The following is a 27,030-nucleotide window of genomic DNA, read 5'->3' as shown; positions in this document are numbered from 1 at the left end:
AGCCCAGTCTGTCAGCGCCTTTCACACAGCAGTTAACCCTCTTAGGTTTCATTTTCTATTTTTCAACATTTTATTATTAGTGTTTAAACATAGAAAAGTTTAAATACTTCGCAACCACCCGGTCTCCCATCACCACTTCCCGGTGTGTTCCCTCTGCCCCTCACCTCCGTGGAGCCGTCCTGTTCCCAGTGCATTTCAAAGGAAGGTGCAGGCGTGGGCACGCCCCTGCACACGCCAGCCTGCTTGTCACCAACGAGAGCCTGTTTGTCCTCCGGTGTTTTCCTTTTGAGGGAACGTTTCCTTTCCACGCCGAGAAATGCATACAGCTTCGGTGTGCTGCCTGCGGACTCGTGGCAACGCCCGCCCGCGCCCAGCAGGCGGGGAACCTGAGCCTCGCCCCTTTGCTGCCAAGAGCAGAATGTTGGTTGGGGACTCGGAGGTTGTGCCTGGGGCGTGGGGAGTGGGCCGGGATCTGTGACCAGCGACACCAGAGGTGGGAGCGCCAGGCCCGTAGGCTAAGGCCCGAGAAATCATTTGGTCTGGCCCTGCCAAGGCAGTGGGGGTTTGTTAATTAAATGTCTGACCAAAGAGAGCAGGCTCATTCTTAAGCTGATAATTTGTACGGCCCATGAATGATGTTATAAATATCCACGCGGCCCTCGGCAGAAAGAAGGCTCCCCACTCGTGACCATGAACAGCCAAGGCAGACGCCCCCACGCCCACCCCTTGCTGTTGCTGCGTCCCCAGTGACGAGGCTGTCACAGGCCACCCTCCTCCTGGGCTCATGGGACGTCTGCATTTCCCCGGCCCTGCATCTCAGAAACTACAGGCTGAGAGGATGTTCACCACGTAGAGACCTGACCCACTTAAACCTCCCGGAGTGATGCCCTCGCCCTTCCTTTCCCACGGCCCCCGAGGCCAGCTGGTAAAGATGACACATGGCGAGGGAGCTGCCAGAACATTCCCACTGGGCATTTTGTGAGGGAGAAACATGGCAGTCAGCCAGCAAGAACCTGGGACTTACTGGTTCCTGTGGCACCTATTGTATTCTGATATGGAAATTGGTATCTGAGTGAGTTTCTGCTGTAACCAAAACAAAACCAGCCAATGTGTATTGGCCGGGCGGGCAGGAAGAACGTGGACGGAACCCTGGACAGCAGGACAGGCTGGAGGAGACCACCGTGCTCCCCTGGGCAGGCTCTGCCTGCTGAGCCGTCCGCCCGGGCAGGGCAGCTGCAGGAGGCAGGTGCGGGGGCCACTTGAAAGCTACCACAGCAAAGGGATGTGCTCAGCAAAATGGCCAGTTTGCAAGCAAAAGTGACAAGAAATTAAGAGAATCCAAAACTGTTATCAAAAGATTGGAAAAGGAAACTTCTAGAACTCACACAGGAAGGGCTAAGACGGAAGCATGCTCTGACTATAAAGGCCTAGTGAGGCTTCTGACCGGTAGGTCACTCGGCCCTGGGCAAGTCCCAGGCTGGGCAGGGCGTGGGCGCCTGGCTCCAATGGCCCCGCACCGACACGGGGGGCAGCAGCAGGAAGAAAGCAGGCTGTCCAGGGAAGACTGTTGTGAGTGCTCGTTACCGGCTGCTGTTAACAAACTACCCCAAACTCTGCTGCTTACCCAGCATTCATTCTCTCATGGCCCTACAGGTGACTGACTGACGGGGCCCAAGGACAGCTCCCGTGGGAGGGGATGCGATCGGTGTGTGGGAAACAGCGAAATAAGTACTTGGTGACACCAGAGGGCCATGTGACTGGCCACACGCTAACCAAACCCACTTCCGATCCCCCTGGGCACAAGGATCCTGCATTTCCTCCTTCCTGGCACCGAAGCGAGACCAGTTCTGGTGTGGGGACGAGGAAGTCGTGTCCCCCACCCGCCGCTCTGGTGTGTGGGAGGGGCAGTGGCACAGATGGAAGCTGCTGGAGTCCCCAGACACCCCTTGGAGAGCTGCCCACCAGGAGCCCCCGGGCCCCCCCACCTGCCTGAGTGGACCCCCAGCTGCCGCCGGCCCTGCAAACCCGCCCCAGGGCCCTGTCAAGTCCTGCTCCCTGAGGGTCCACGGCCAGGGTTTCAGCACGGAAAGGTGGGTGGCGGGCAGCCCCGAGCAGAGGCTGGGGCCCAGGCCCTCACAAGAGAAGCGCAGGCCTGCCCCGTGCCCCCCCCCTCCTGCCCCTGTGCTCCCCCTGCTGTGCTCCCTCCTAGGACGGGTTCTGGAAGGGGACAGGGCCCTGCACCAGCCACCAAGCCGGCGGCCATGAGTCACCCTGAGGATGTGCGGCTGGCTGGCGGCCTCTGAAGGGGCAGCTCTCTGGTGGCAATGAAGCAAGCCCTTAGGTCCCCAGTGGGGTGCGCCCCCAAGACCCAGCGAGGAGGAAAGACGAGGCCAGCACCTCCACCTCCGTGCCTGCAGACCACAGCAGTGTCCTGAAGGCCGCCTCCAGTCCCTCTCCGGCCATCGGGACAGTGGCCTTGTCAACCGCAGGCCAAACTGGGCTCCAGGCAGGGCCTGGCTCCACAGCCTGCCCACCCGCCCTGCGCCACGGGATGGATAAAGAACAGGGGAGGGCGAAGTACACAGCCAGAGACCGCATCATGGTACAAATGATAAATTATATTTATACAGGAAGTATCAATAGTGACACAAGTTCAAAACCAGCTACCGGCCCCTGGGGCTGAGGAAACGGGGTGACCCCACCCGGAGCCTCAGGAGGGAGCAAGGGCCTGTGTGCAGCTCGCGTGCAGCGGCTGGCAGTGGCATGATCAGTGCAGGCGTCCGGGCGGCCTGGGCCGTACTGCAGGGGCATCAACGTGCTGGGGGCACTGGGAGGCGGCCAGGCCGCACCTGGGGGAGCACCTGCCCCAGTCCACCGCCTCCCCCTCCCAGGCCCGGCCTGAAGTCCAGGAGCCTCTGGGAGCAGCCCTGTGAGTGGGAAGCAGGAAACGCGAGGGGCCCAGAGGCAGTCAGCGCGGCCTGCGTGCCTCCTACAGCCAGGCAGGGCCCAGGCCCCGCCTCAGAGGGCCCGCCGGTGGCCTGCTGCCCTGGGGCCAGGGCTAGGGCACCCACGGTGGAATGTGAGGAGAACGCCCCTTCCCTAGGAAAGGCTGATCTTTTCTGGGCCTTAGTTTATGACCTAATACTTTTTATAGTGGTGGCTGGGCGAGGGGCAGGAGGTAATACACGGGCGTGTTTATTAAATATCTATCCTGGGTGAGGATCACTGTTTTCTTCTCCAAAATAAGAGATGATGGGTTTTAAGTCTGTGCTGTGTGTCTGGAGTTAGCAGAGTCAGGGCCAGCCCTGGTCCCTCGCCCGCCCGACTCAGCCACAAGCTCCAGGGAGCCACTGCCCCCAGCCAACGGCCATCTCCCCCTCCCCCCTCCCCTGTCTTCACCTGAGCGAGTATCAGACAGGAGATCACAGACAAGTGGTCCCAGATGTCTCTTCCATCTCACATTCCCATCGGGAGCGGAAGCCCCGCCAACATGCACGCCCTCAGTTACAAAAAGGAATCAGCTGATAAACACTGGGAGTCACATTCAAACTTTAGATTTTTTCTTTAACTTTCTTGATGCTGGTGTATCAGTAAGAAAAATAGTTCTTTCTTAGCATCTAGCCAAAAAGGCTGAAAGTTAATCAGTTTGGTAATTCACCAAAAAAGGGAATTAAAGGAAAAGGCAACTGGAGGCTAGAGTTTTTTTGTTGTTGTAGTGTTTTTTTAAATAAACATCATCATTTAAGTGTAATCAAACTCTCAAATTTTTTTTCTATAAAGAATTTACTTTAGTTTTCCATAAGGCATTTTTTTTGTCTCTTCCTATTTAAATTTTCTTATAGAGTTAAAACCATAAATAAGAGAATTTAAACTACTAACATAACATGTGCCAATATCTTAATTCAGTCAGACTTGGTAAATTCTATCAAAACTAGACAGTTAAATAAGAACCACGTTATAAAAATATTAGCCAAAAAAGACTGTTAGATAATTCTGCAAACTCAAATATGAAACTGTACTAAACGAACATGTGCAAACATACACAAGCCTTGAGCCGCGCGGAGGGTGGCGCTCGGGTCAGTGGAAAGCTCGCTCTAGCGGCCTGCACGCGGGTCGTCCCAGGTGGTGTTTACTTTGAACTCACAGGAGCCAAAGAAAGAGATGCACAACCACTTCCCCTAAAGGTCGGGGCTAACGGAGCCAGCACTTCCTTCCAACCACACCTGGGCCGGCGGGGCTGGAGGCGAAGGGCAAAGACAAGGCGGCCGTCCCAGGTCCTGGGCGAGGCTGTGTCCCCGAGACCCTCAGGCTGAGGCTAACGGCAAGGGCAACACTGAGGACTCCCGCCCCTGACCAAGGCCCCGCAGAGCCGGGCGGCCCCCAAGAGTCAGGACCCTGCACTTGGGAGGCGAGGGTGCCTGGGCTGGGTCAGGGTGAGCAGGCGCCAGAAGGTGCGCAGAGCCCGTCCTGATCTGAGGCTCAGCACGCCGCCTGCTCCTCCTGAGGACGGGGCTGTACAGACGACCCTCTGGCACCGACCCCCGGCCCTGACTCGGCTCCGCATGAGTCTCGGCTGGTGTCCTGGGCACAGGCGCTTGGGCATTTGCTCTGGGTGGGTCCCAGGCCTGGGCACTAGAGAAGGAAAGGGTTGGTTGTGCCAGTAGCCTGAGCTGCCGTTGGGGGGATGCCCACGCTGCCCACCATGTTCATTGTGGCAGGGCCCAATGGCGCCAGGGAGGAACTGCTGGCCCCTAGAGCTGGGTGTGAGGCTGTGGAGGTCATGGAGGCCACAGCCATGGGCTCCACACTTGGGCCAGGCCCGAAGGACACGCTGGTCCCCAGCACGGGGCTCCCCCGCAGCTGGTTCAGCGTCAGCGGCTGGGGCTGGTTCACCTGGAATGGGTTGACAGGGCCCGAAGCCGCAGCTGCACCTGGAGAGAGCAGGAGGGACAGTGGGTGGTCAGAACAGCATCCGCCCTCAAGGCCGGGGGCTGGTGCGCCCCGGTTCCTGCTGCGCCACAGAGCCCCTGGCAGCCCTGCTGGCACTCGGAGACACGTCTGCTTACAGAACCAGTCTCCACTGTTTGCATGAGCAGACTAAGGCTCTGACTTGGAGAAGCCAAGCAACTTGTCCAAGGTCACAAGCCTAAAGGAGGCAGTGCCAGGAATGTGCCAGGCTGGAGGGCCCAGCTCCTCCGTAGGGCTGGCCCAAGACTCCCTCAGCAGCCAACCGCTGGCATTGCCCTGTGACAACGGGTGCCTGGGAGGGAGAAGAGCAAAGGGGGAGGCGGGAGCCACAGGTGTGGCTTGTGTGGCAGTCCCCATGCTGTGCCCTTCTCCAAAGGCTCTGAGAAGTCCTGCAGTCAAGAGACTGGCGCAGCTCTGTCTTTCCCGGCATTTCCAGAATTTACCTCACATCAGAAAGCCTCTTTCCCTTCTAGTAAACACATCTGCTGATATTCTGCCCCAAGCGCAGGAGCTGCCGGCACTGCGTCTCCAATGCAGCCCAGCTCCTACTCACAAAGGCTCCCACACACTGGGGCGGGCAGGCTTGGGAGGGCGCCCCTGACATCCCTGCATCAGCCCCCCCCTCTAGTCACCCCAGGAGGTGGGCTCTGCAGATCACCCTTGAGAGATGACCAAACCGAGACTCCAGAGCAGGACAGGGACTCGCTTGAGGCTCAGCTTAGAAGGGTTAGAGCCAGACACCACCAATGACAGCAGCCCAAGCCCCTGTGCGGCCCGGGATACGGCCGATGTGGGTCCAGCAGGGCGTTGGCTGCAGCCTGAGACAGGTCTGTTGCAGACAGCACAGCTCTTCCCCACCCCACGAGCCCCTCCCTGAAAGCCTAGGAGACGTTGATGCCACAGCTGCCAGGGGGACTCCGGGGCCGCCGGGCTCTCTGGGCAGGGGTGGCAGGAGCCCTTCTGGGGTAGGGACAGGGTTCGTGTTGCTTTGGAAACTGGGTTCTGATCTAGCTCCAGGGAGCAAAGGGCCCCGGAGTCACCTCCTGGGGGTAACTGCCTCCTGTCTCAGGACGCAGGGTGGCAGGACCAAGGCTCCCCACACCCCCCCGGGCCCCCAACCCCTGCCCCCAGGTCCTGGGTCCTTCTCTAAAGGCTCCCATCAGGGGCCATGGTCCAGCCTTCAGATCCCTTCACCGCGGGGCAGGTCAGGGGCTGCACCCCTTGAACGTGACAAGTTCTTGCCCTCGGGGAGCCCAAGGCCGCCGGGTATCTGGGGAGTGTTGTGGGAGGGGCTGAGGGACAGATGTGCCTTCCATGGGAGGAGGGGACAGGGCGTCCGCATGAGGAGTGTCAGCAGCTGGGAGCTGAGGGCCTGAGCACTTGGGAGGGGCGGGAGCACTAAAGGAGGGGGTGGGGGGGCTTGCCCTGTAGCCCAGGGAGGCGGAGGGTGGAGCGCAGGTCTTTAAACAGCCCCCCACCGCCCCAGGGAGAATGAATGGAGGGGCGCGAGGGCCGTGTTCCCAGCCCCAGGGAAGACAGAACCCACAGCAGGGGTGAAGTGAGGGTCCCAGGGTCCCTGAGGATGGCCCAGCTAAGGGCCAGTGACACTGCACTTGACAGGACATAGGGGGCAAACTGCACTCCCACCCCCAGCACCACCGGGTGGGCGCTCGCTAGAGGCTCTCCCTGGCTGGGGCACAGGTCAGGGGCAGCTTCTGCTCAGTGGTCTCCACTGGAAAGGAGGGGCTGTTTCACTCCCCCTCAGCCCCGAGGTGGGAGGCGAGGACAGGCCTCGCACCAGCCCCTTCTCAGGAGGAGCCGCCAGCTGCGGGAGTGCTGGGAAGCCGCTTACCTGGTGCCAGGAAAGGGTTGAGGGACTGGGCCGGCGGGGCTGGCCTGGTCACCAGGGAGTCCAGGTTCACCAGGGCCGCGTTGGGGCCCAGGAAGGACTCTGGGGTTTTCCGGGCGCTGCTGGGCTTGCTCGCGGTCAGGGGCTGAGACTCAAAGGGGTCAGGGCTTGCAGTTCCACTTTTTTGGGATGGCAGAGAGGCCACCGCCTCCGCTACAAGACAATGACAGACACAGGCGTGGTGAGCCGGAGGGAGGTCCTGCGGCTCCTGCACCCAAGGGCAGTCACCCAGGACATCCCGAGCCACACAGACGTGCCCGGACCCACAACTCCCCGTGGGGCTGCAGGGGTGGGATGCTCATTGCAGGGTTGTCTCCACAGCCCTGAGCTGGAGACAGCCACAGGGCAGCTGAGAGTCTGCCTCCGGGTCACCAGCCCACGTGCAGGGACAGAGCCCAGATGAGGAGAGCTCTCCTCGCAGCCAGTGAGAGGCGGGGACTAACAGTCTACAGCTCAGTCCTTCAAGCTCCGTAAGATGCTATTCTGGGCTGGCGGCGAGGCAGGGCAATTTGTTTTTTTAATGTTTTCATTTTCTACTAGTAAATTTTCTACAATGAGCATGAATTTCTTGACAGCTAGAAGGGAGCAAATTATTTTTAAAAATCCAGCCAACAGAGGGTGTGCGGAGACAGGCTGTGGGCATGTGCTGCTGGGCCAAGATGCAAGGGGGCGATGTGGTGCAGGGCGCTGCGAAATGGGCACGTTCCCTGCATGTGCCCACCCCAGAAGCCGGTCAGGAAGTAATGCGCTGTGGCACGCGGGCACACGCTCACCGCGGCATTATTTCCCTCCGCAGAACCAACCAACCTAGTGTCCTCCCGAAGAGTAAAGACTGAAGACATTGCTCTGAGCGGGACGGGGACACTACCTGGATGAGAAATCTTTCCTAAGGATTTTAATGTTATGAGGACGTGTTCTCAACCCGTTATTCCATAAAATGGGGGTGGGAGGCGGGGTTCAACTCCGACAGTGTGAGCCCAACTGTATTTAAGAGCTCAGAACATACTGGAAGGAAACAGTGGCTGAGGGTGGGAAAAATCAAAGATGATTTTCATTTTCTCCCCATAAGCTTTTCCAAATTTCCTCCGACAGGAACATGCCAGGGACGGGCTCTGCAAGTCCACGGAGGCCCCGCCACCAGCCGGGCTGCCCTCACGGAGCGCGGCCGGAAGGACAGTCGGTTGCACTCTGGCCTGCACCGAGACTCATGGAGCCCGTGGCTTTCTGAATGCAGCAAAAGAAAGACTGCACGAAGCGGCACATTCTACGTCGCCTCTGACCCGAGCTGAGGGCCAGGCTGCTCGTACCTTAGACCAGGCCAGCCAGGCCGATGGCTGCAGCAGGGGAGAGGCAGAGAGGTGGAGGGGGGAGTGGAGAATAGGGAGAAGCGGAGGGAGGAGAGAGAAGAGAAGTTGCTGTGTGACGAGGCACAGCCCTGACATGGAGAGGCTGTGGCCGCCCAGCTCCACCCCGAGGTACACGGAGAGTGCACCCAGGCCTCCTCCTGCTCCCTCCTGGCCACGCTGCACCTCATCTGACCCCTCCCAGCCAGGGGCACCCAGGGAAGAGCTGGGCCTGCAGACTTAACGGTGGGTCTCCTGGTGGGGGCTCTGACGGGCGAGCAGGAGCGCGACCTGGGGGATGGCGTGGGGCATGCCCAAAGCCGCAGTCTGGAAAAGCTGGCAACCTTGGGGAGTGGGATGCTGGGAGGGTGAAGGTGAATGGAAACCATGGCTTAGACCTGAAGGTGGGGGTCCCACTCTGGGCTGGGGGCGGGGCAGGGCAGTCATGAGCCTTAGGGGGAGGTGACCCAGAGAGGAAACATGGGCCCAGGACAAGGAGCGGGTGAAAGGACACTCAGCGTAGGACTGTTCACTGTGAGGTGTGATCCTTGTGATTACACACTTCTGGCTCCAAGATCAAAACGCACAGGAAGTGCGTGAAGGTGCTGAGCTTTGAACGTCGGTTATTATTTCTGCAGTGACTGGGCCGGTCAAGTGCACAGAACTTTCTGGAACCACCCCACCTTTACATACCTGTGTTTTTTGACGTTCGGAGGTTGTCAAATTCAGAAAAGTCATCTTTAATTGTCCCATTCAAATTACTGAAGAGATCGAAGGCCCCTGAGTGGACACAAGGCCAGCGACTGAGCACCTCGTGGCTCTCCCCGTCCCACGCCCCACGTCCCTTCTGGGGGACACTGAGAGCACAGAGGCCGCTCGGTTCAGGGTCACTGGGGGCTGGAACTGAACGTGGCCTCCGGAGCGTAGAGTGGGGTGTTCGCCTGCCTGCTCCTCCCACCACCCCCCTGAAAGGGCAGGAGGGGCTGACGGTGGTGAAGCTACAGTGGAGCTGGGCTCGGCCGCAGGAAGTGCCTGGAGTGTTGGAGGGCAGCCTGCCTGGGCCGGGCTCCCTCTGGAGGAGGTTTGGCACCAGAGGCCAGTGAGCCCGCAGAGTGGGTGTGGCTGGGGGCGGGGACAGAGGCTGCCAAATGGAGAGGCCCCATGCCAAGGAGGTAGAGGGGGAGAGTGGCGGGGCCCAAGGGGCTCCTGGGACCCAGGAGGAAGCAGGGCTGGCTCACCAGAGGCGGCCGCAGGCTTGGCGGCAGAGGCTGCTGCCCAGGCGTCCGCTGCCCTCTCGGCACCATGGGCAGGCTGCTGCGGGGCCGCCCAGGAATCTGAGCTCGTGGAGCTGGAGTGTGTGCTGGCTCCGGGAGGAACGCCCCACGGGTCCACAGAGGAAGCTGGCTTGGCACCTGTAGGAAGGCGGGCAGGGCTCGGAGATGCCCTCAGAAAGTCCTGGGCAGCTGGGGTGAGACGGCCATGTGAGCCACACTAGGGTCTGTGCCCCGGGTCAGGAGAGGCAGACACCCAAAGGGTGCTATCCCACACCAGCAACGCCAGACAGAGCCGAAGCCAGGGCTGGGAGAGCCCTGCAAGGCCCGGCCCAGCACAGCCCCCGGGAAGGGACCACAGAGGCCTCCTGGCTAAGGCTTTGAACATCGGTTATTATTTCTGCAGTAACTGGGCCGGTCAAGTGTGCAGAACTTTCTGGAACCACCCCACCTTTACATACCTGTGAGCACACAGGCCTTGGACAGGGCTCTGGCTGTAGTGCCCGTCCCACCTGCTTCGAGTGGTCTCTGCCTTTGAAGGAGGGAGACTGCCCCATGAGAGCAGCACAAGGAGGGTAGCGACGCCTGTGCACGGCTCCAGCCTCAGCAAGGAGACACTGTCCAACTGTGAGTGACAACCCGTGAGTGGCCACCCCCCTGGGTTTTTGAAGGACAGGACAGAAAACACCTGAGCAAACTAAGTAAGGGCCAATCCTGTTGTGTGAGTCTCCATTGTGGGTACATGTGTACCTGTATACACAAATTCAGGTACATGTAGACACGTGCACACATATATTTGGGTACATGCATGTATGAACACATACATGCAAGGCACATGTATACATGTACACAGAATGCATGTAGGTACTAGTACATGTGTAGACATATTTGAACACGTGTAGATATGTGTGTGCATGTGTACACACACATTGGGGTACATATAGATACATGTATACACACATTTGGGTGCATGCAGATGTGCATGTGCATACACATTCAGGTACATGTGGATACACATGTACATGGGCACACTCATATTCAGGTATGTGCACACACATGCACACACACTGGGTACATGTAGATATGTGTACATATATGTACATACACATGCAGGTATATGTAGCTACATGTGCACACACACATTCAGGTACATGCAGATACATGCATACACACATTTTGGCACATGAAGATACACATGTACACCACACACACATGCATCTCCTTTCCTCCAGTGGAGCATCACAGGAATGTTTAAAAACCGCTGCTGCTTTTCAGGGACCAGAAAGTGCCTCCCCCCGTGGCACTTTCACCCCCATCAGCGAGGAGACAGTCCTTGTGACAGGCTGTGTCCTCTCCGTGTTTTACGGGGGCGTCATCTGTGTGAGGTGTGGCCGAGTGTGTTCCTTTTCACTGCTGGGTCTGTCACTCCAGAAAGGCCACAATGGGCCGCCTGTGGAGGCCCTGGTCTGGCCTAGCTACTGCACTGCTTTGTCCACGTTCCACCGCAGGTGCCTGTGCGCCCTGTCCCCGTCACCGGGCAATGCCAGCTACCACTGCCACTGCTCTCCTCTCCCAGAAAGACCGGCCGTCACGGCCACCACCACCTTCCTTGGGCCGCCTTTTCCTCTGACCCGACAGTGCTTCCCACGTCCTAAGTACCACGTCTCTTCCTTGTGTTGCAAATATCCTCGCCTTCCCTCTCCTTAGGTGAGTGAGCAGATGAGCGGACGAGCTCTTCCCCTGAATGCAGCAGAACCTCAGTATTTTCGTTGGTGCTTTTCCTGACATTCAGACATCGCCCCCCACCCCGGGGCCTCGAAGCTGTCCTTCCATACTAACGCTGGAGAGGTGGACCGTTTCCTTCCACGTTTCACATCTGATGTGCTGGTAACTGGTCTTGCACGTGGCTCCTGCTTTCCTATGTGAAAGGTGAACTCGCACAGCGCCTCCTCTGTCCGAAGGTAAGTCTTCATGGGCTCATTCCTGGGCTGTTCTGTTCCACTGACCCATTTCTGTCTCCATCGCTGTACACGGGTTATCCTCGCAGATATTATTATGATAACAGACCCTGACATGTGGCACAGCAAATCCCAACTCTGGCCGTGTTCTCCAGGAGGACCTTGGCCATTTCTGGTCCCTTACTCTTTCACACTTATTTTTAAATCATCTTGCCAGGTTAAAAAAATTAAAACCTTGTTGAAATTTTGAGCAGAATTGCATTGAATCTCAGATCAATTTGAGGAAAATTGTTATTAATAGCAAGTCTTCCAAACCAAAATCACAGAATATCTCCCCACTTACTTGTCTTCTTTAATATCTTTCAGTAAAATGTAATCTTTAAAAATTTTTATCCTTTATTTCCATTGGGGATTTATACAACTCTTATAAAATTTATTCCTAGGGACCAGTATATTTTTAAAATTTCATTTTCTATTTATTTTTTGTTATGCAGAAAACAATTTAATTTTATATACTGATTTTTTTATCCCAAAATCTTGCTACTCTTAATTCTAACACTGAAATTCATCCTAATTAGTTATTTTTATAATTCTAATAACTTTTAAAAAATTTATTTTCATTGACTTCAGAGAGGAAGAAAGAAATATCAATGATGAGAGGGAATCGATTGGCTGCTCCCTGCACATTGGATCGAGCCCGCAACCCAGGCATGTGCCCTTGACCGGAATCGAACCTGGGACCCTTCCGTCCACAGGCTGACACTCTATCCACTGAGCCAAACCAGCCAGGGCTCTAATAACTCTTAATTCTAGTAAACTCATCTGTAGAAATTTTTGTATATTCCATGTACATGATCACATGACTTACAAATGGTAACAGTTTAGTCTCTCTAATCCTTACTAGAGGGGTGTGTGGTGTGGTGTGTGTCCCTCACCCCAGCCTGTACCCTCTCCAATCTGGGACCTCTCGGGGGATGTCCGGCTGCCGGTTTAGGCTCCAAACCGCTCACCTGCCAGCCTGCCTGATCGATGCCTCACTGCTCCCCTGCTGGCCTGATCACCCCCAACTGCCCTCCCCTGCCGGCCTGGTCGCCCCCAACAGCCCTCCCGTGCAGGCCTTGTATCCCCCAACTGCCTTCCCCTGCAGGCCTAGTCACCCCTAACTGCCCTTCCCTTCAGGCCTGGTCCCCCCCCCCCACAACTGCCCTCCCCTGCTGGCCTGATCATCCCTAACTGCCCTCCCCCACTTGCCTGATCGCCCACAACTGCCCTCCCCTGCCGGCCATCTTGTGGTAGCCATCTTTTGACCACATGGGGCGGCCATCTTGTGCGAGGGTGTGATGGTCAATTTGCATATTAGCTCTTTATTATATACTAGAGGCACGGTGCACAAAAATTTGTGCACTCAGGGGGGAGAGGGGGTCCCTCAGCCTGGCCTGTGCCCTCTCGCAGTCTGGGACCCCTCAGGGGATGACCACCTGCTGGCTTAGGCCTGCTCCCCAGGGGATTGGGCCTAAGATGGCAATCAGACATCCCTCTGGCAGCCCAGCAGCCCTCGGGGTATGTCCACTTGCCAGCGGGAAGCAGGCCGAAACTGCAGTCGGACAGCCTTAGCGCTGCTGAGGCAGGAGAGGCTCCCACCACCACCGCTGTACTGGCAGCCATCAGCCTGGCTTGTGGCTGAGCAGAGCTCCTCCCATGTGAGAGTGCCCTGACCACCAGAGGGCAGCTCCTGCATTGAGCGTCTGCCCCCTGGTGGTCAGTGTGTGTCATAGTGACCAGTCATTCCCAGTCATTCTGCTGTTAGGGTCAGTTTGCATATTACCCTTTTACTATATAGGATAGAGGCCTGGTGCACGGGTGGGGGCCGGCTAGTTTACCCTGAAGGGTGTCCTGGATCAGGGTGGGGGTCCTGCTTGGGTGCCTGGCCAGCCTGGATAATGGGATGATGGCTGTTTGCAGCTGGTCACACCCCCTTCAGGGTGGGGGTCCCCACTGGGGTGCCTGGCCAGTCTGGGTGAGGGGCTGAGGGCCGTTTTCAGGCTGGCGGGCAACTGAAGCTCCCAGCCTCTCCTTTTTTTCTGTTTTTTTTTTTTTTTTTAAATTATTCTGGGAATAAATTCTAGTAAGCTCATCTGTAGAAATTTATTTATTTACCTTCTATAGCTGTCACTGGAGCTGAGAGCCAGCTCCAGCTCTGAGGCCCGGCTCCAGCTCTGAGGCTGTGGCTGGCTGAAAGCAGGTATCTGGGTTTGTTTAGCTTCTACAATTGAAACATTGTTTCTTAGAGTGCAGCTCAGAGGCCGGCAGCAGCAGGCAGGGAACCTTGGCTTCCTCCATCACTGAAGCAAGCAAGCCTCCTGTTCGCTTCATCTGCCTGGCTGCCGGCTGCCATCTTGGTTGGCAGTTAATCTGCATATCACCCTGATTAGCCAATGGGAAGGGTAGCGAAGTTACGGTTAATTACCATGTTTGTCTATTATTAGATAGGATACTTTTTCTTTCGTTTTCCTGTCTCACTGTGTTGGCTGGAACCACCAATCCCAACATAAAGCTGGAAGGCAGACAGTGGCCTTATCTTGCTCTCACAGGATCAACTTCCAACATTTTACTATTAAACAGTACCATCTGGCCCTGGCCGGTGCCTCAGTTTGTTGGAGCATCGCCTCACACCAAGGGTGGCAGGTTCAATCCCTGGTAAGGGGAGGCCAACTGATCAATGTTTCTCTCCCACCTCCTCTCTCTCTAAAAATCAATAATAATAAAAAGAGATACCAATTGCAACAATAGTGTGTGTTTTTTTCCTTTTAGAAGCCTTTATGCAAGTTCCCCATCACTCCGGGCAAGTTAGCTAAATTTTTGCAATGAATAGCTGATGAATTTTTTAAAAATATAACTCTTACTTCTTTTTATTTTTTATGTTGATTTTAGAGTGAGAGGGAGGGAGACACAGAAACATCAATTGATTGCCTCCCATACACACCCTGAGGAGGGACCAGGAATCGAACCAGTGACCTTTCGGTGCACAGGACAACACTCAATCTTCTGAGCCGCATGGCCAGAGCTAGCTGATGAATTTTGTCAACCTACTCTTGACTCTGTTAAGATGATCACATGATTTTACTCTTTGAGTCTGCTAAAATGGTGCATACACATTAATACATTTTCTAATGACCTGGTCCTTAAAAACCAAGTAAGTTTTCATGATGTGCTATGTCATTTTTATATTTTTTCATGTTGGCTTTGCTATTGTTTCTTTGCTTAGCATTTTTGCATCTATATTCATCAGTGGGACTGGCCCGTCTATTCTCACATGTCTTTTGTGTGGTGTGATGTTAAGGTTATGTTAGCCTTATCAAATGGGTAGGAATACTCCCTATTTTCCTGTCCTCTGAAGGACTGCATATAAAAGTGGAATTGTTTCTTGAATGATGTTAGAACTTGCTACCTTTGGGTAGATTTGAGGGGTGAGGGGAATTTTTAAGTAACTGATTTAATTTCTTTTTTGTTAATCCTTACCCAAGGGTATTTTTGCCATTGATTTTTAGAGAGAGAAGCATCTATTGGTTGCCTCCCACTCACGCCTCGAAGGGGCCGGGTAATGAACCTGCTGCCCAAGTACATGCCCTTGACCAGGAATTGGACCCGTGACCCTTTGGTGCATGGGTCAACACTCTAACCACTGAGAACATCGGCCAGGGCACTGATTCAATTTCTTTAATGACTAGAGGATTATCCCTCTTTATAGGTTTTCTTCAGTCAGCTGTGCTAAGTTGTCTTTAGTTAACTGCCACACATCCAAAATGGAAACCATCCCCATTTCTTCCTTATGCGCTGGAATATTTACGAATTTAAGTTACCATAATTTTCTCTACAAACCCAGAGATGTCACTAGTAAGTCTGATTTTAGAACTGGGCGACCAGTGTTGATATGTGAGGTTTGCGATACACGCGCGTGGCGTGGGGAAGTTTCGCCGCTTGCGTCCAGACACGCTTACAGTGTACAAAGGGCTAATACCCACCGTGTCTAAGTTTTTAGACCGAAGGCAAAGTTGATCACACAGCCTCTACTCTGTTCTGAATCTTGGTGGTTTCTGTTGTGTCCTCCCCAATACTGCCTGTGCCTTTCCTCTGCTTTTGAAAATCCTCAAACGTTTGTCCATTTTACTACTCTTTTCAATCACTAACTTCCATCTTCGTGGGTATTATTAGTTTGTGCGCCAATTCACTTCTGTTCTTACCCTATTTCATTCCTCCTACTGATCTGGGTGTAACGCTATTCTACCCTAATGTCACCTCATTCATCTTGTGCCTTTCTTCTTGACAAGTGGAAACACCCTAAGCTGTAAATTTCCCTTATACTATTTGCTTCAGTTGTCCCACAAATTCTGATATGAAAATATTTACATCATTTGGTTCTAAATATTTCTGATTTTCATATTTTCTTTTTTGATTCAAGAGTTTAGAAGTGTTTTAAAATGTCAAGTGTATGGAGTTTTTCTAGTTATCTTTTTGTTACTGACTTTTAACTTGAATGTATTATGGTCAGAAAATATATATATCCTATGTGATCCCAATTTTCTGAAATTTGTGGAAGCTAGCATCTTTGCCTAGCACATGATCAATTTTTGTGAGTATTCATATGCTAGGCAAAGATGTGACTGAAAATAATGTGTATTCTTCAAGGCCACAGGCTCAGGAATCGTGCTGCTCATGTTTTCTTATATTCTCTAAAACTACTCTCCCACATCTGGCCAGAGTGGCTCAGTTGGTAAGATTCCCAGTCAGGGCACATGTTCAGGTTTGGGGCTTGATCCCCAGTAGGGGGTGTGCAGGAGGCAACCGGCCGATGTTTCTCTCTCTCTCAGCATGTCCTCTGGTGAGGATTAAAAAATAAAAGAAATAAAATAAAAAGGTCCTTCCACATAAGTGCCACTGCAGATGTTCCCCTGCCCTCCTCGAGGCCTGTGTCCACGCCTGTCTGTCCTGCCACCGGACAAACAGCCCTCAGCACTGCACGTGCTGGCAGCAGGCGCTCTTCGCTCTGCTCCGCGGAAGGTCACTGTTCGCCGTCACGGTGAAGGAAACTGCACTGAGCACAGCATTCTGGAGGGTGACAGCCGCATTTTCATCCCCAAACCTAAGCCCCCTTTACTTGACCATCGTTCTTGGAGGAAAGATGACGCTGCGGGAACGGAGTTCTGGTGACAGCGTGCCTTCAGCGCCCAGCGAGCTCAGCCGCTGTCCTCGGGCCGTCGTCGCTGGGGGGTCAGCAGTCGTCCGGCTGCCACTCCTTTGTACAGGCTTCGGATCTGAGAGGGAGCACCTTAAAAAGCCTTTGCCATGATCTTTTCAAGTATTAACTTTTCTGGAACTCCAAACAGATGTGTGTTAGATATCTTCATTCTGCCTCCACGCTTCTCCAGCCACTGACCTCCCTACGGCCCCAAACACACCGAAGGGCACACTCACCAGCTGCCACGACTGGCCCCTCCACCTTTCCCTTCTTCCCTGGTTCTCCCCTCGGCTTCCTTTAGAGCACTTACCAAAAGCCCCATCACTACATGTTTGCCCCCGAGTTTCCTCTGGTCTGCGAACCCCTGCCCTGCGGGGCAAAAGCCGTCTCCTCTCCCCACCAGGCAGCCTTAGGGAAACACAGGGAATGCTCCGCTAAGCCTCTAGGACAGTGATGGCGAACCTATGACACGCGTGTCAGAGGCGACACGCGAACTCATTTTTTTTGGTTGATTTTTCTTTGTTAAATGGCATTTAAATATATAAAATAAATATCAAAATATAAGTCTTTGTTTTACTATGGTTGGAAATATCAAAAAGTTTCTATATGTGACACGGCACCAGAGTTAAGTTAGGGTTTTTCAAAATGCTGACATGCCGAGCTCAAAAGGTTCGCCATCACTGGCCTAGGAACTCAGCTCCTGGGCCCATTCCCACACGCCAGCTAGCAGCCCCAGGGCAGGGAGGGCGCAGGCACCGCTGTGTAGGCAGGAGCTCCTTGGCTACACTGTTCTGTGTGCAGGTGTCACTTCAAACCTCTGGCTGCTGCCTGGCCTTGGCGTGGGCCCATCAGGCCTGCACTAGCTACTATCCTTTCACTTTGGAGGGTGAGCGGCCAGCATGCCAGGAGCAGCTGAGGGAGGGCAGGAGCGTGGTGCTCTCACTACTTCCCAGCTTGTGAGCTGGAAATACACCTGCAAGCCTCATTCCCACCACCCCCTGGGCACACAGGCCTGTCCTTTACTCCGGGCCTGTCAACTCCTGTGTGAACTTAGGGCTTCTCCTGCCGCTGCCCCAAACCCGCCGCCTCCAGAAGCCCCTCCCCCCTTCCCTCCTGGTCTCCCAGCCCCTCTGCAGAACAAGATTGGTGACTGACCCCGCTCCCCCAGGCCACTCCGCTGGGTGCACAAAGGGCCTATCAGGACACGGGACCTGGTCCCGGCTGGAATCACAGCCTCACAGGCCTTGGTCTCCATCTCGACTGGAGGAAGTGATGTGGTGGCAGCTGTCTCAGGGACAGCTGACTGCAAGTCACAGAGCTGGGAAGTGTCTTCAGAGACCCCACGATGACACGGGGAAGACCCAGCATGTAGTCCACAGGAAGACCTGACCTGGACGGAGCCAGAGGCATTGGCACACCCTCCTCCTCCTCCCCTGGCTCCCCTGCGGCAGTAAGAACCGAACAAGCTGGGTCAGAGGGCACTGCTGCACGGCCTGCGCTGCCTGCAGACAGAGCTGCCGTCCTTCCTCCTTCCCTCCGTCAGGAGGCACCTCCAGTCCTCCAGCGCCGTCCCCGCCCGGCCCGCTCCTGGTCCCATCTGAGTGCCTGACCCTGACCTGACAGCAGGGGAGGCTTCTCACCAACTACAGTCCATCTGCAAAGCCCCCCAGCCCCAGCCCTCACCCCAAACCCTAGAAGAGTACAGGAGCCGCAGAGACACCCTCCCCATCCCCGGGGCTATGGCCTGGGAACAGGAGGCGGGCATCTAAGACAGCAGGACCTCAAGCTTCTGAGGCTGGAGGGAGAGGAGGGGACCACGGTGGGCGGTGCAAGAAGCACCCAAGTCTTGGTGATCATCTGAGCACTGAATCGGGCTCCACTGAACTGCTTACAACACAGCGTCCAGACCAAACTGCATCCCAGCACACTCCGTGTATGTGTGTCTGTGCGCATGTATGTGTGTATGTGTGTGTACATGCATGTATATTGTGCGTGCATGTGTGCATGTATGAGTGTGTGTATGTGTGTGCACACATGGGGCCTGCTGGGAAGGCATGGTTTCCACCCTGCAGCCTCCACATCATCTTGTCTGTCACAGGGTACGCTGACTTTCCTGTCTAAACCCAGCCCAGAGCCCCTCACAGGACTATGCACCCCCTGCCCTTGCTCCTGTGAGAATCTGCCCGTCTCCCCAGCTATAGCGTGAGTTCCCGAGAGCAGGGCTGGGTCTGCTCTGCCCATCTGCTTCCTTGAGCCTGGCACACAGAAGAGCTCAGTAACCCCTGGGGACTGATGGGAGCCAATGGAGGACACCATAGACCCTCAGGGCTGCAGTCTATCTAACCCCCTCCAGAGAGGCAGCTGTGAACACAGGTCAGTGGCACCCCCAGAGCTCCAGGTAAATGTCTGATTCAGGTGCTGGGAACACAGAGAGGTAAGGGCTGCTCCTAAGCTCTGACAGTCTGCACAGGAAGCACTCAGATACCATAGATTTAGTGGGACTTCACTCACCATGCAACTCAGGGCACCAGCCCAGTGCTTTTCAACTGGGGCTGTCCCGGGGACTCCTGGGGGCTTTTAGTAACATACTAGCGCTGTCCCCTCCCCTCCCACCCCACCTACCTCCCCCCACCCAGGTTCTGGGGTGAGCCTGGGAACTTGGATTTTTAGAAGTTGCCCAGGTGACCGGAATGGGAGCCCGGATTCAGGAGAACCACTGAGCTCCTGGAGCACTCATGCTTTGGGTCACACCCTCCTCAGACATGAGGCCCACTGTCTGATGGCCCAGCTTGGATATACAGGCTGGAACGGAGGGACATCTACGGGGTCCACCCTTGCCTCCCACAGACAGGTAATCCGTGGAGTCTCCTCACGCTTTCTGAGCAACACCTGGAGAGCATTCACCAGGCCAGGCCCAGGCCTTCCCTCTGAGAGAGAAGACACAGAGGAGTCACGGCAGCCGGTGGCCACATATGGGGTGAGATAGGGCTGACCATGTCTGCCCAAGCTGGACATCTGAGCATGTTTTCAAGAATAAACAAGAATCTGCTAGGCAGACAGCAGGATACAATACAAAGTAAGGACCAGGCATTTAGGGAACCCAGGCTGCCCCCAAGCAGGCAAACCTGGGAGCTCTCCTTTGCCACCCACTAGCCCTGGGCTGGGTGTGCCCTCCTGACCTGAGACAGGCAAGCCCTCAGCGACTCACACAGCTCCCTGTGCAAGACACTAGGTTCTCTACCTTCCTAATGCCGCGACCCTTTAATACAGTTCCTCATGTTGTGGTGACCCCCAATTTCATTGTTACAAATTGAACATAATTAAAGCATAGTGATTAATCACAAAAATATGTAATTATATATGTGTTTTCCGATGGTCTTAGGCGACCCCTGTAAAAGGGTCATTCGACCCACAAAGGGTCGCGACCCACAGTTTGAGAACCGCTGCCCTAGAAGCAAAGGCCTGCTTCACCTCCTGGGCCTACTCTTGGGCCACGAGGATCTAAAAACACCAGTTTCCCCCCAGATGCTAAGCTCCGGTCACCATGGTTACTATGAAGCACTGCAACTATACTAACGCTCTGACCCGTGAAGCTGGGTAACATTCTCCAGACGGGCCTCTGCTGAGCGCCATCATCCTGGCTCTCAGGCAAGCCCCGCCCCCTCCCCACCCCCCTACCCCCCCCACCCGCCCCCGGGCGCCCCGCCCTGGAATCAAGAGCCTATCCTGACACCTCCAGTTAGTTTCCATGGGCTCTGCTCCCCTTTAGAATCTGCTGCAACAACAGCATGGCCAGGAACTTGAAAAACCAGCATCTTACATGCTGCCCCGGCTGCAGCCCACACGCTGGGCCTGAGGGGAAGCCATGCACAGGACAGACCTGGTCACAGCGCAGAGCTTTGGGTGGGAAATGAAAGACGAGTTCAGTTCAAACCCTGCTGACACCACATCAGCCAGATGACCGAGGATCAGCTGCTTAGCCTAGGTGTGTCCAGGACCCTCCGCTCCACCAGGTGCCTGCGGGAGGCCGGGAGGCCGCGCACTGCGGCACCACACTGTCCTCAGCTAAGCTGGGCTCAGACCACGCTTCCCCCACCCTCCAAAACACTAGGCTGGAGAGAGCGGGCAGCAGGGGCACAGTCCCCGTGAGGGCTTGCTGACAGCACTGCCTATCCCATGGAGGCACAGGGATTCACGGCCAGGCGTCTCTGTGCTCTGCCCTCCATGTCCTCGGGAGGTCCGGGTCTCCACACACCCGATAAATAAATGCTGGGCAAAGTCCATGAATGCAAGGAAAGGGGATGACCCGAGGGCAGAAAGATCAAGCAGCGTCCGGCCGGCTTCTCTGAGGCCCTTTCACGGGATCGTTGTCTAGCACATTAATATTCATGTGCACCGGGAGGAAGTCGCAGAGAGAACTAAGCCCCCTCCCCTCAGAGGGAGTCACCGAGAAACCAGCAGCACCACCTGCCGCTGGCAGGAGCCAGCAGGGCCCTGAGTCGCAGGCTGTGCGCCCACCTCGTGCCAGGCGGGCTGCTTTGTGTCGGGCGGTGGGGGAAGTGCCCCGCTGGCCTGGCAGGCTCCAGTTTCCTCCTCTCAGTCCTTAAAATTTCCTCCCAAGGCCAAGCTGCCCACGCTACTTGGGAAGACATGGGAATGGCAGGGCTTGCTACACACAGAGGCTTTCAAAACAGTGTTTCTTTCATCCAGAGGGTGCAACTAACAATGTCTGAAAAGAGACCCTCTAATCTTTCTAATTGCTGAGGATGTTCAGGGCAGTGGGGCGGCCCTGCAAACACACAGGCTTCTCTAGCAGACTTTACTGGCGACTAATCCGTAAACCTGACACCCTGCGCTCTGGGGCGGTGTCTTGGGAGATGAAGGCCAGGGGGCTGCTCCCATGCTCTGGGGAACTCGGTAGCTGGCATCAGACCCTCTCCGGCAGCGCCATGGGAGCGGAGTACTGAGAGTGCAAAGCCACCCCCTGTCCAGTGGGGTCTAGCCTGGCATGGTCCCCTGAAGCCACGCTGTGTAGGGTGTTCACATGCCTGGAAATGCTCATTATGTGGTACAAATGGAAATCTCAATCCCAATCTCTCTCTCTCTCTCTCTCTCTCTCTTCCCCCTTTATATGTATATATTATATACACACACACACACAACTGTATATACAATATGACGGGACCACATCAAAACCCAAGTGCCCAGAGAGAAGGGAAGCAGACCAGCTAGCTGTTCATCCAGGCACTGCCGGTGCTGGAGGCTGCGATGGCTCTCCCAGGACCTGCTCCACAGAAGACCTCGCAGCCGTCTAGGACCCTGTGATGACTCGAGCACCGAGGATCAGAGCGCGGGACCTGCCTCTAACTTGCGGTGTGATCCCACAACACGAAGAGCCTCTCTCGCCTTTACTGGCCCGTTTTCTCCCAAATCCCTGGGAAAATGCCAAGTGTATCAGAACCAAAGAGAGGGCCCTGGGTCAGGAAGTGGAAAAAGACAGATGGCAGTCCATGAACCGCCTGTGGGTACCTGCAGATATATTTTGATTAGCCCCAACCATTGTCAACATTTAAATATTAATATATTTCAAAAATGCAGGTTTCAATCGTTTCCTTTAAAAATTAGATTCATAATAACCCCAAAGTGGAAGTAACCCAAGTACCCGCCAACTGCTAAAGGGCTAAACAAAATGCGGTATTATCTACAGAATGGAGTATTATTCAGCCATAAAAAGCGATGCAGGAGGGAGACATGCTATTATGTGGGTGAACTTTAAAAACACTCGAAGGGAAAGAAGCTAGTCACAAGGGCCACGTGTGTGATTTCATTACACGTATGAAATGTCCAGAATGGGACGGCTGGGGGAGGGGCACAAGGGAGGAGCTGCTGAAAGGGACAGGCTGCCAGAAACACCCTGCAATCCATGCTGATGAGTGGCTAAGAACCACGGAAGTGCCCACTTTCAATGGTTAAAATAGTGCATGTTATACTTTATGAATTCTATCTTGATTAAAAGTGAATTGGAAGAGCAAACCTCTGCCTCTGGGCACCAGCTGCCTTTCCCCAACTCACCCACCTCTGGCCAGCCTGTCGATGCTGCCTGCAGTGTGAGAACCCCAACTGCAGACTCCCCAGTTCCCCGCGAGGGTCACGTCCCTGGCTCAGTCATTCAGTTCCAGGGCATAGCCCTGTCCACCAGCCAAAGGAGGGGCTGGGCAAACTTGGTCATTTACAAAATATTTATTCTACCGCTTCCAACCAGGTCACACAAACAGTAGAAACAGGGTAGAAGGGAAAGCTGTCTCCGTCCCACCACCTGGCCCCATGCCCCTCCCCAGAATCAGCCGCTGACTCAGCATAATTCAGTCGCCTTCCTCTCCCAGGCTCTTCAGAAGACCACGCGTTCGTTCAATGATCAGTTACCGTTTTGAAAGGGACTGACAGTCTTTCCTGAAGAACGTCCTTATCCATACCTTAGGGTGGCCAACACCACTGCTGTCCCCATAGGCAGTGCCAAGTGGGCGCCTCCAGCAGACCCGCCTTCACTGCCCACGCACACGGCCATGGACCACGCAAACCAATCTCCTGGCAGCCTTGGTGCTGGCCATCAGTGAGCACGAACTGTGGGCCATTTGGCCTAGGGTTTGCCCTGAGGCCCAGAGGGCTCCTGCCAAAGGAAGGTGGGGCTCTGTCTGCCTGGTCCCTAAAGCCAACAACATCACCCAAGGACACCCGGTGCCAACACTGTCTCTAGACACGTCCAAGCACTTGGCAAAGCTGCCAGGCCCCGAGTAACCACGAAGCCACCCATCCCCGCTTTCCAGCCCTCATTCTCCCACCCCCACCTCAACCCCTGCTGCCCAATTTACACCAGGAAGGTCCCCATGCCTGTACAGCTACACCACTGCGTGCCCTCCTGCCCCTCACAGCCGAGCCTTCTGCTGGGAACACTCGTGCCTCTTCCTGGCCTTGCTACTCCTGCTCTCCCTTAAAGATTCCTCCAACATGCCTGCCTCACCCCCACCCCCAACTCCTGATAAGCCCCACCTCCTGAGCTAAGCACTGCCCCAGGATGCTCTCCACTGCCACCAAGACCCAGCCCACACCTGACCGGAACCTTGATCGTGTCCGGGCCCCTGCCTGACTGGACAGAGCCTGGCATTTGGTACACTCCAGCAAGCATCCGGGGAATGCCGCTGAATACAAAAGATGGTTCTAGTGGGGGAAACAGAGATCCCAACAGATATAGGCAAGTTGCCACAAAACATACAGTTCAAATTCGTAGGCAGAAACCACAGACCACCATGGCCCGCAGGGTCCAGAGCACCCAGAGTACAGATGGGTGGGAAGCTATCGCCTGCCGGTCAAGCTGTGTGCCCAGCGATCCGGAAACCCATGTGCCCAAAATTTCCACCCACATTAAACCAATCATGCTACACTCAGGTTTCAAATCTCTTCTTACAAATTTTCTTACATTTGGCATTAAATAGAACTCTAAAATGTTCATGTAGCCTAGTAAACGGATTTACTATTGTATTAACTAGTAAATAAGACCAATTACAGCAAATGTATCCCCTTTTCATTTTCGCAGTCATGTAAGTACGTCATAGCCACTTGATTCCACATTTCATGTTGTGTATTATAGTTTGTTAACCTGGGTGCTGGGTGCAATTCTGAGGCTGAGAGAGCTGACGCGCCCCCACGGTGGGACAAGCCATTTCTGATGCACGTGGGAAGCAGAGAGGAAGGCTGCTTTCCCTCCACCAAAGCAGAAACCATTCAAAGCAGAAGGAAAGAGCGTGCGGCCCACAGTCCTCAGGGGGAGAGCAGCAGCCTGCGCCCCCACCCGGGGCCAGACCCACTCCCACCTCTGCCAGATGAGAGAGAGCAAGCAGCTCTGCCCTGCTGCCCTCACCCATTCAACAAGCATGCAGGAGAGACAGACGAGGGGATCGTTACCGCATGGCCAGGGATTCGAAGAGCTGGCGGGGGCTGCGGGCCCACCCCAGGGGTTGGTCTGGTTGGCTGAGGCTGACGGGCCCCAGGGCTCAGCTTGCTGGGCAGCAGGGCCTGAGCTGGGGAGGGCATCCATTAACTCCAACAGAGTGGTTTGCTGTGGGTAAGAGCTGGGCTTTTGAGAAAAAGAGAAGGAGACAAGTTTTACTTTGCTACAGTCTAGCCAACATCCATTTGTCAGCCACAAATATTGCCCGTGCTTCTTACTAGAATAGAGTCCCTCTTGAGGGGCGAGAAGCCTTGGTATTGAGCAGCCCCGAGCCCTGCCCTGCCCACGTCCCTCTGCCCCCAGCATTACCATAGCCACACTGAGCTATTTATTTACTATGTGCGAAATGACCTGCCCACTTTCAAACAGTCCTAGGCTTTCCTGCATGACCCCAGGCTTCCTCCTCCTTCCAGAACGCACACCACGCCGCCTTGCTCCCCAGCTGCCAGGGACACTTTTGGGGCTGTGATACAGGTGGCCACTGGAGCTCCTGGCCCTGTGGTTTGAGGGGCCGAATCCTGACTGGATGATGAGCTTGTCGGGAGCAGAGGCATGGCCTGGTCACCTTGAGGTACGAAGCAGGGAGTCTGGCACAGAAATGATGACAGCAAGGAAGACCAGCACTGTGAGGGCTGGCCCTGTGCCAGGAAATGGTGCCAAAGCACCTGACACTGAGCTTACGTAACCAACAGCCACCATCACGGCACAAGGTGGGCTCTACTACCTGCTATTTCACAGGGGGCACTGAGGCACATACAAGTCAGCACGGGGAATGGGAACCTAGGCAGCTAGTCCCCTTGTCCATGCCCATTTCTCTCGGGTGGTCTCAGGAGGCCACCACAGCCTAGGGGCTATGGCCAATTCCGTCCTCACCTCGCTCTTGCTCATCCCAGGCCTCAGGACTACCTGCAAAATGAAGAGAAGCCGCTGTGGGAGAGCTCCCCGGGGCACGCGCACTGCACTGCGGGTGGGCTGGGCCCTTCAGCAACTACTGCGGGCCAGTCTCCGCGCTCACCTTCTAGCGAAGCACTCACCTCCTGCTTCTTTGGAACTTTAACGGTGTCTCTCCGGCTTTCTTCCAGGGCCATCTGCAGTCTGAGATCATCACCCCGCCGGAGGCGCTCTTCCTGGAGAGGACAATGAACTTGAGGCTGGGGTAACTGCAATGACATCACTCTACAGAACAAAGCAACCGGGCCAGACCCGGAAAGCGAGATTGTATCATGTGCTATTTCAAAAGAGGACTCGGAAACAACTTGCAGGACACAGTGACTCTTCTGTGACTCCCTGCTCACCCCCACAGCCGCCTTGGGGTCCCAGGGAGACTGGGGTACAGGCACCACAAATTGGGGAAAGGGAATACTAATTATCAAGTGTTTTTTCTCAAAATGAAAATGGCTTTATAATTCCAAACATAGCAGCAATAGGTCAGCTTATAAAAGTGGAAAATCCGACAAGCCAGAAAGGAATTCAAGAGGAAAATCACATATTGTCTCCCTCCCACTGTGCATACCTCCAGAAATGACTGTTTATTTTATATGCTTTCTAACAAAAATAATTCATTATAGCCACCATACCCAAAAGACTGGGTCATCCTAGCTTTTAAATGATTAAATATTAGTAAATAAATCCGTTACTTTTTAAAATAAATATAACAAATCATAGACATGCTATTAAGTAAAATGGGCCCAGAAAATCCACCTGTCCTTCCATCTAACTGTCTGTAGTATTTTTCCTTTTTCCAGCGTTCAGATGCTGTTGGTTCATCTCACCAGACTTCCCAGGGCTAAGCCGTTGTGAGCCCACACACCAGCGTCGAGGAAGCCGTGGACACTCAGCTTGTGCAGAGCGAGCCCGTAAGGCTTGGCCATGTCGGCAAAAGGGTTTCTAGGAAGCACTTTTGCCTGGTTTGTCCCTCGGCAAAGCCTTCCTTCCCTGAAGACCTTTCCTAAATGTGACTGCGTAGGACCCTCCCTGACTGGGGCAGGAGGTGACAGAACACACAGGTGGCAACACACGTCATTCCCAGAGCGTGGGGGCAGGGCAGGCGTTTGTCCCCCCTGGGGTCCCTGCCCCCCGGCACAGGGCAGCACACGGTGGCCCTGGGCACAACCTGCTCAGCTACTTCTCTGCTCATGGCAAGCGCCAGCTGCAGCTGCAGTTCCTCTTCTCCGCTAGTCTGGGGCCGGGCCTGCTCCAGCTCAGAGGACACCCGAGGGGAAGTGGCTGTGGGAAAGGCAAAGCACAGGTTCATGCTCAGTAGGTGCCCAGGCAAATCACAACCCATCCCACCTCACACCCACACGGTCTGGCAATACCCCAACAATATGGGGACTGAGC

The 27,030-nt window shown here is 55.0% G+C and overlaps 1 protein-coding gene and 1 long non-coding RNA gene across 15 annotated transcripts in view; one reads left to right on the top strand and one right to left on the bottom strand.

The window, feature by feature from the left end:
• The first annotated feature begins 416 nt into the window (after positions 1-416).
• Positions 417-3,495, top strand: LOC132217951 (uncharacterized). The gene is made up of 2 exons (XR_009449049.1): positions 417-537; positions 882-3,495. It is a non-coding gene; the product is annotated as an uncharacterized LOC132217951 (long non-coding RNA).
• The window catches only part of EPN2 (epsin 2), an 88,847-nt gene continuing 64,414 nt past the window's right edge, over positions 2,598-27,030 (bottom strand). For 8 of the 14 annotated variants that reach the window (XM_059668471.1, XM_059668467.1, XM_059668477.1 and 5 more), the window contains 7 exons: positions 26,804-26,916; positions 25,725-25,850; positions 24,645-24,816; positions 9,459-9,683; positions 8,914-9,000; positions 6,821-7,030; positions 2,598-4,931 (listed from right to left, as the gene is read on the bottom strand). In XM_059668471.1, the coding sequence (XP_059524454.1) occupies positions 4,633-4,931; positions 6,821-7,030; positions 8,914-9,000; positions 9,459-9,683; positions 24,645-24,816; positions 25,725-25,850; positions 26,804-26,916 (1,232 nt within the window). In that variant the 3' untranslated portion in view covers positions 2,598-4,632. The remainder of the gene's footprint in view (positions 4,932-6,820; positions 7,031-8,913; positions 9,001-9,458; positions 9,684-24,644; positions 24,817-25,724; positions 25,851-26,803; positions 26,917-27,030) is intronic. The other 6 variants (XM_059668474.1, XM_059668478.1, XM_059668476.1 and 3 more) reach the window with 4 other exon arrangements.

The sequence above is a fragment of the Myotis daubentonii genome, chromosome 16, assembly GCF_963259705.1.
Source record: "Myotis daubentonii chromosome 16, mMyoDau2.1, whole genome shotgun sequence".
In the NCBI taxonomy this organism is placed as follows: Eukaryota; Metazoa; Chordata; class Mammalia; order Chiroptera; family Vespertilionidae; genus Myotis; species Myotis daubentonii.
Note: the sequence above shows the minus strand (reverse complement) of the source record. Positions and strands in the feature narration are given on the sequence as shown.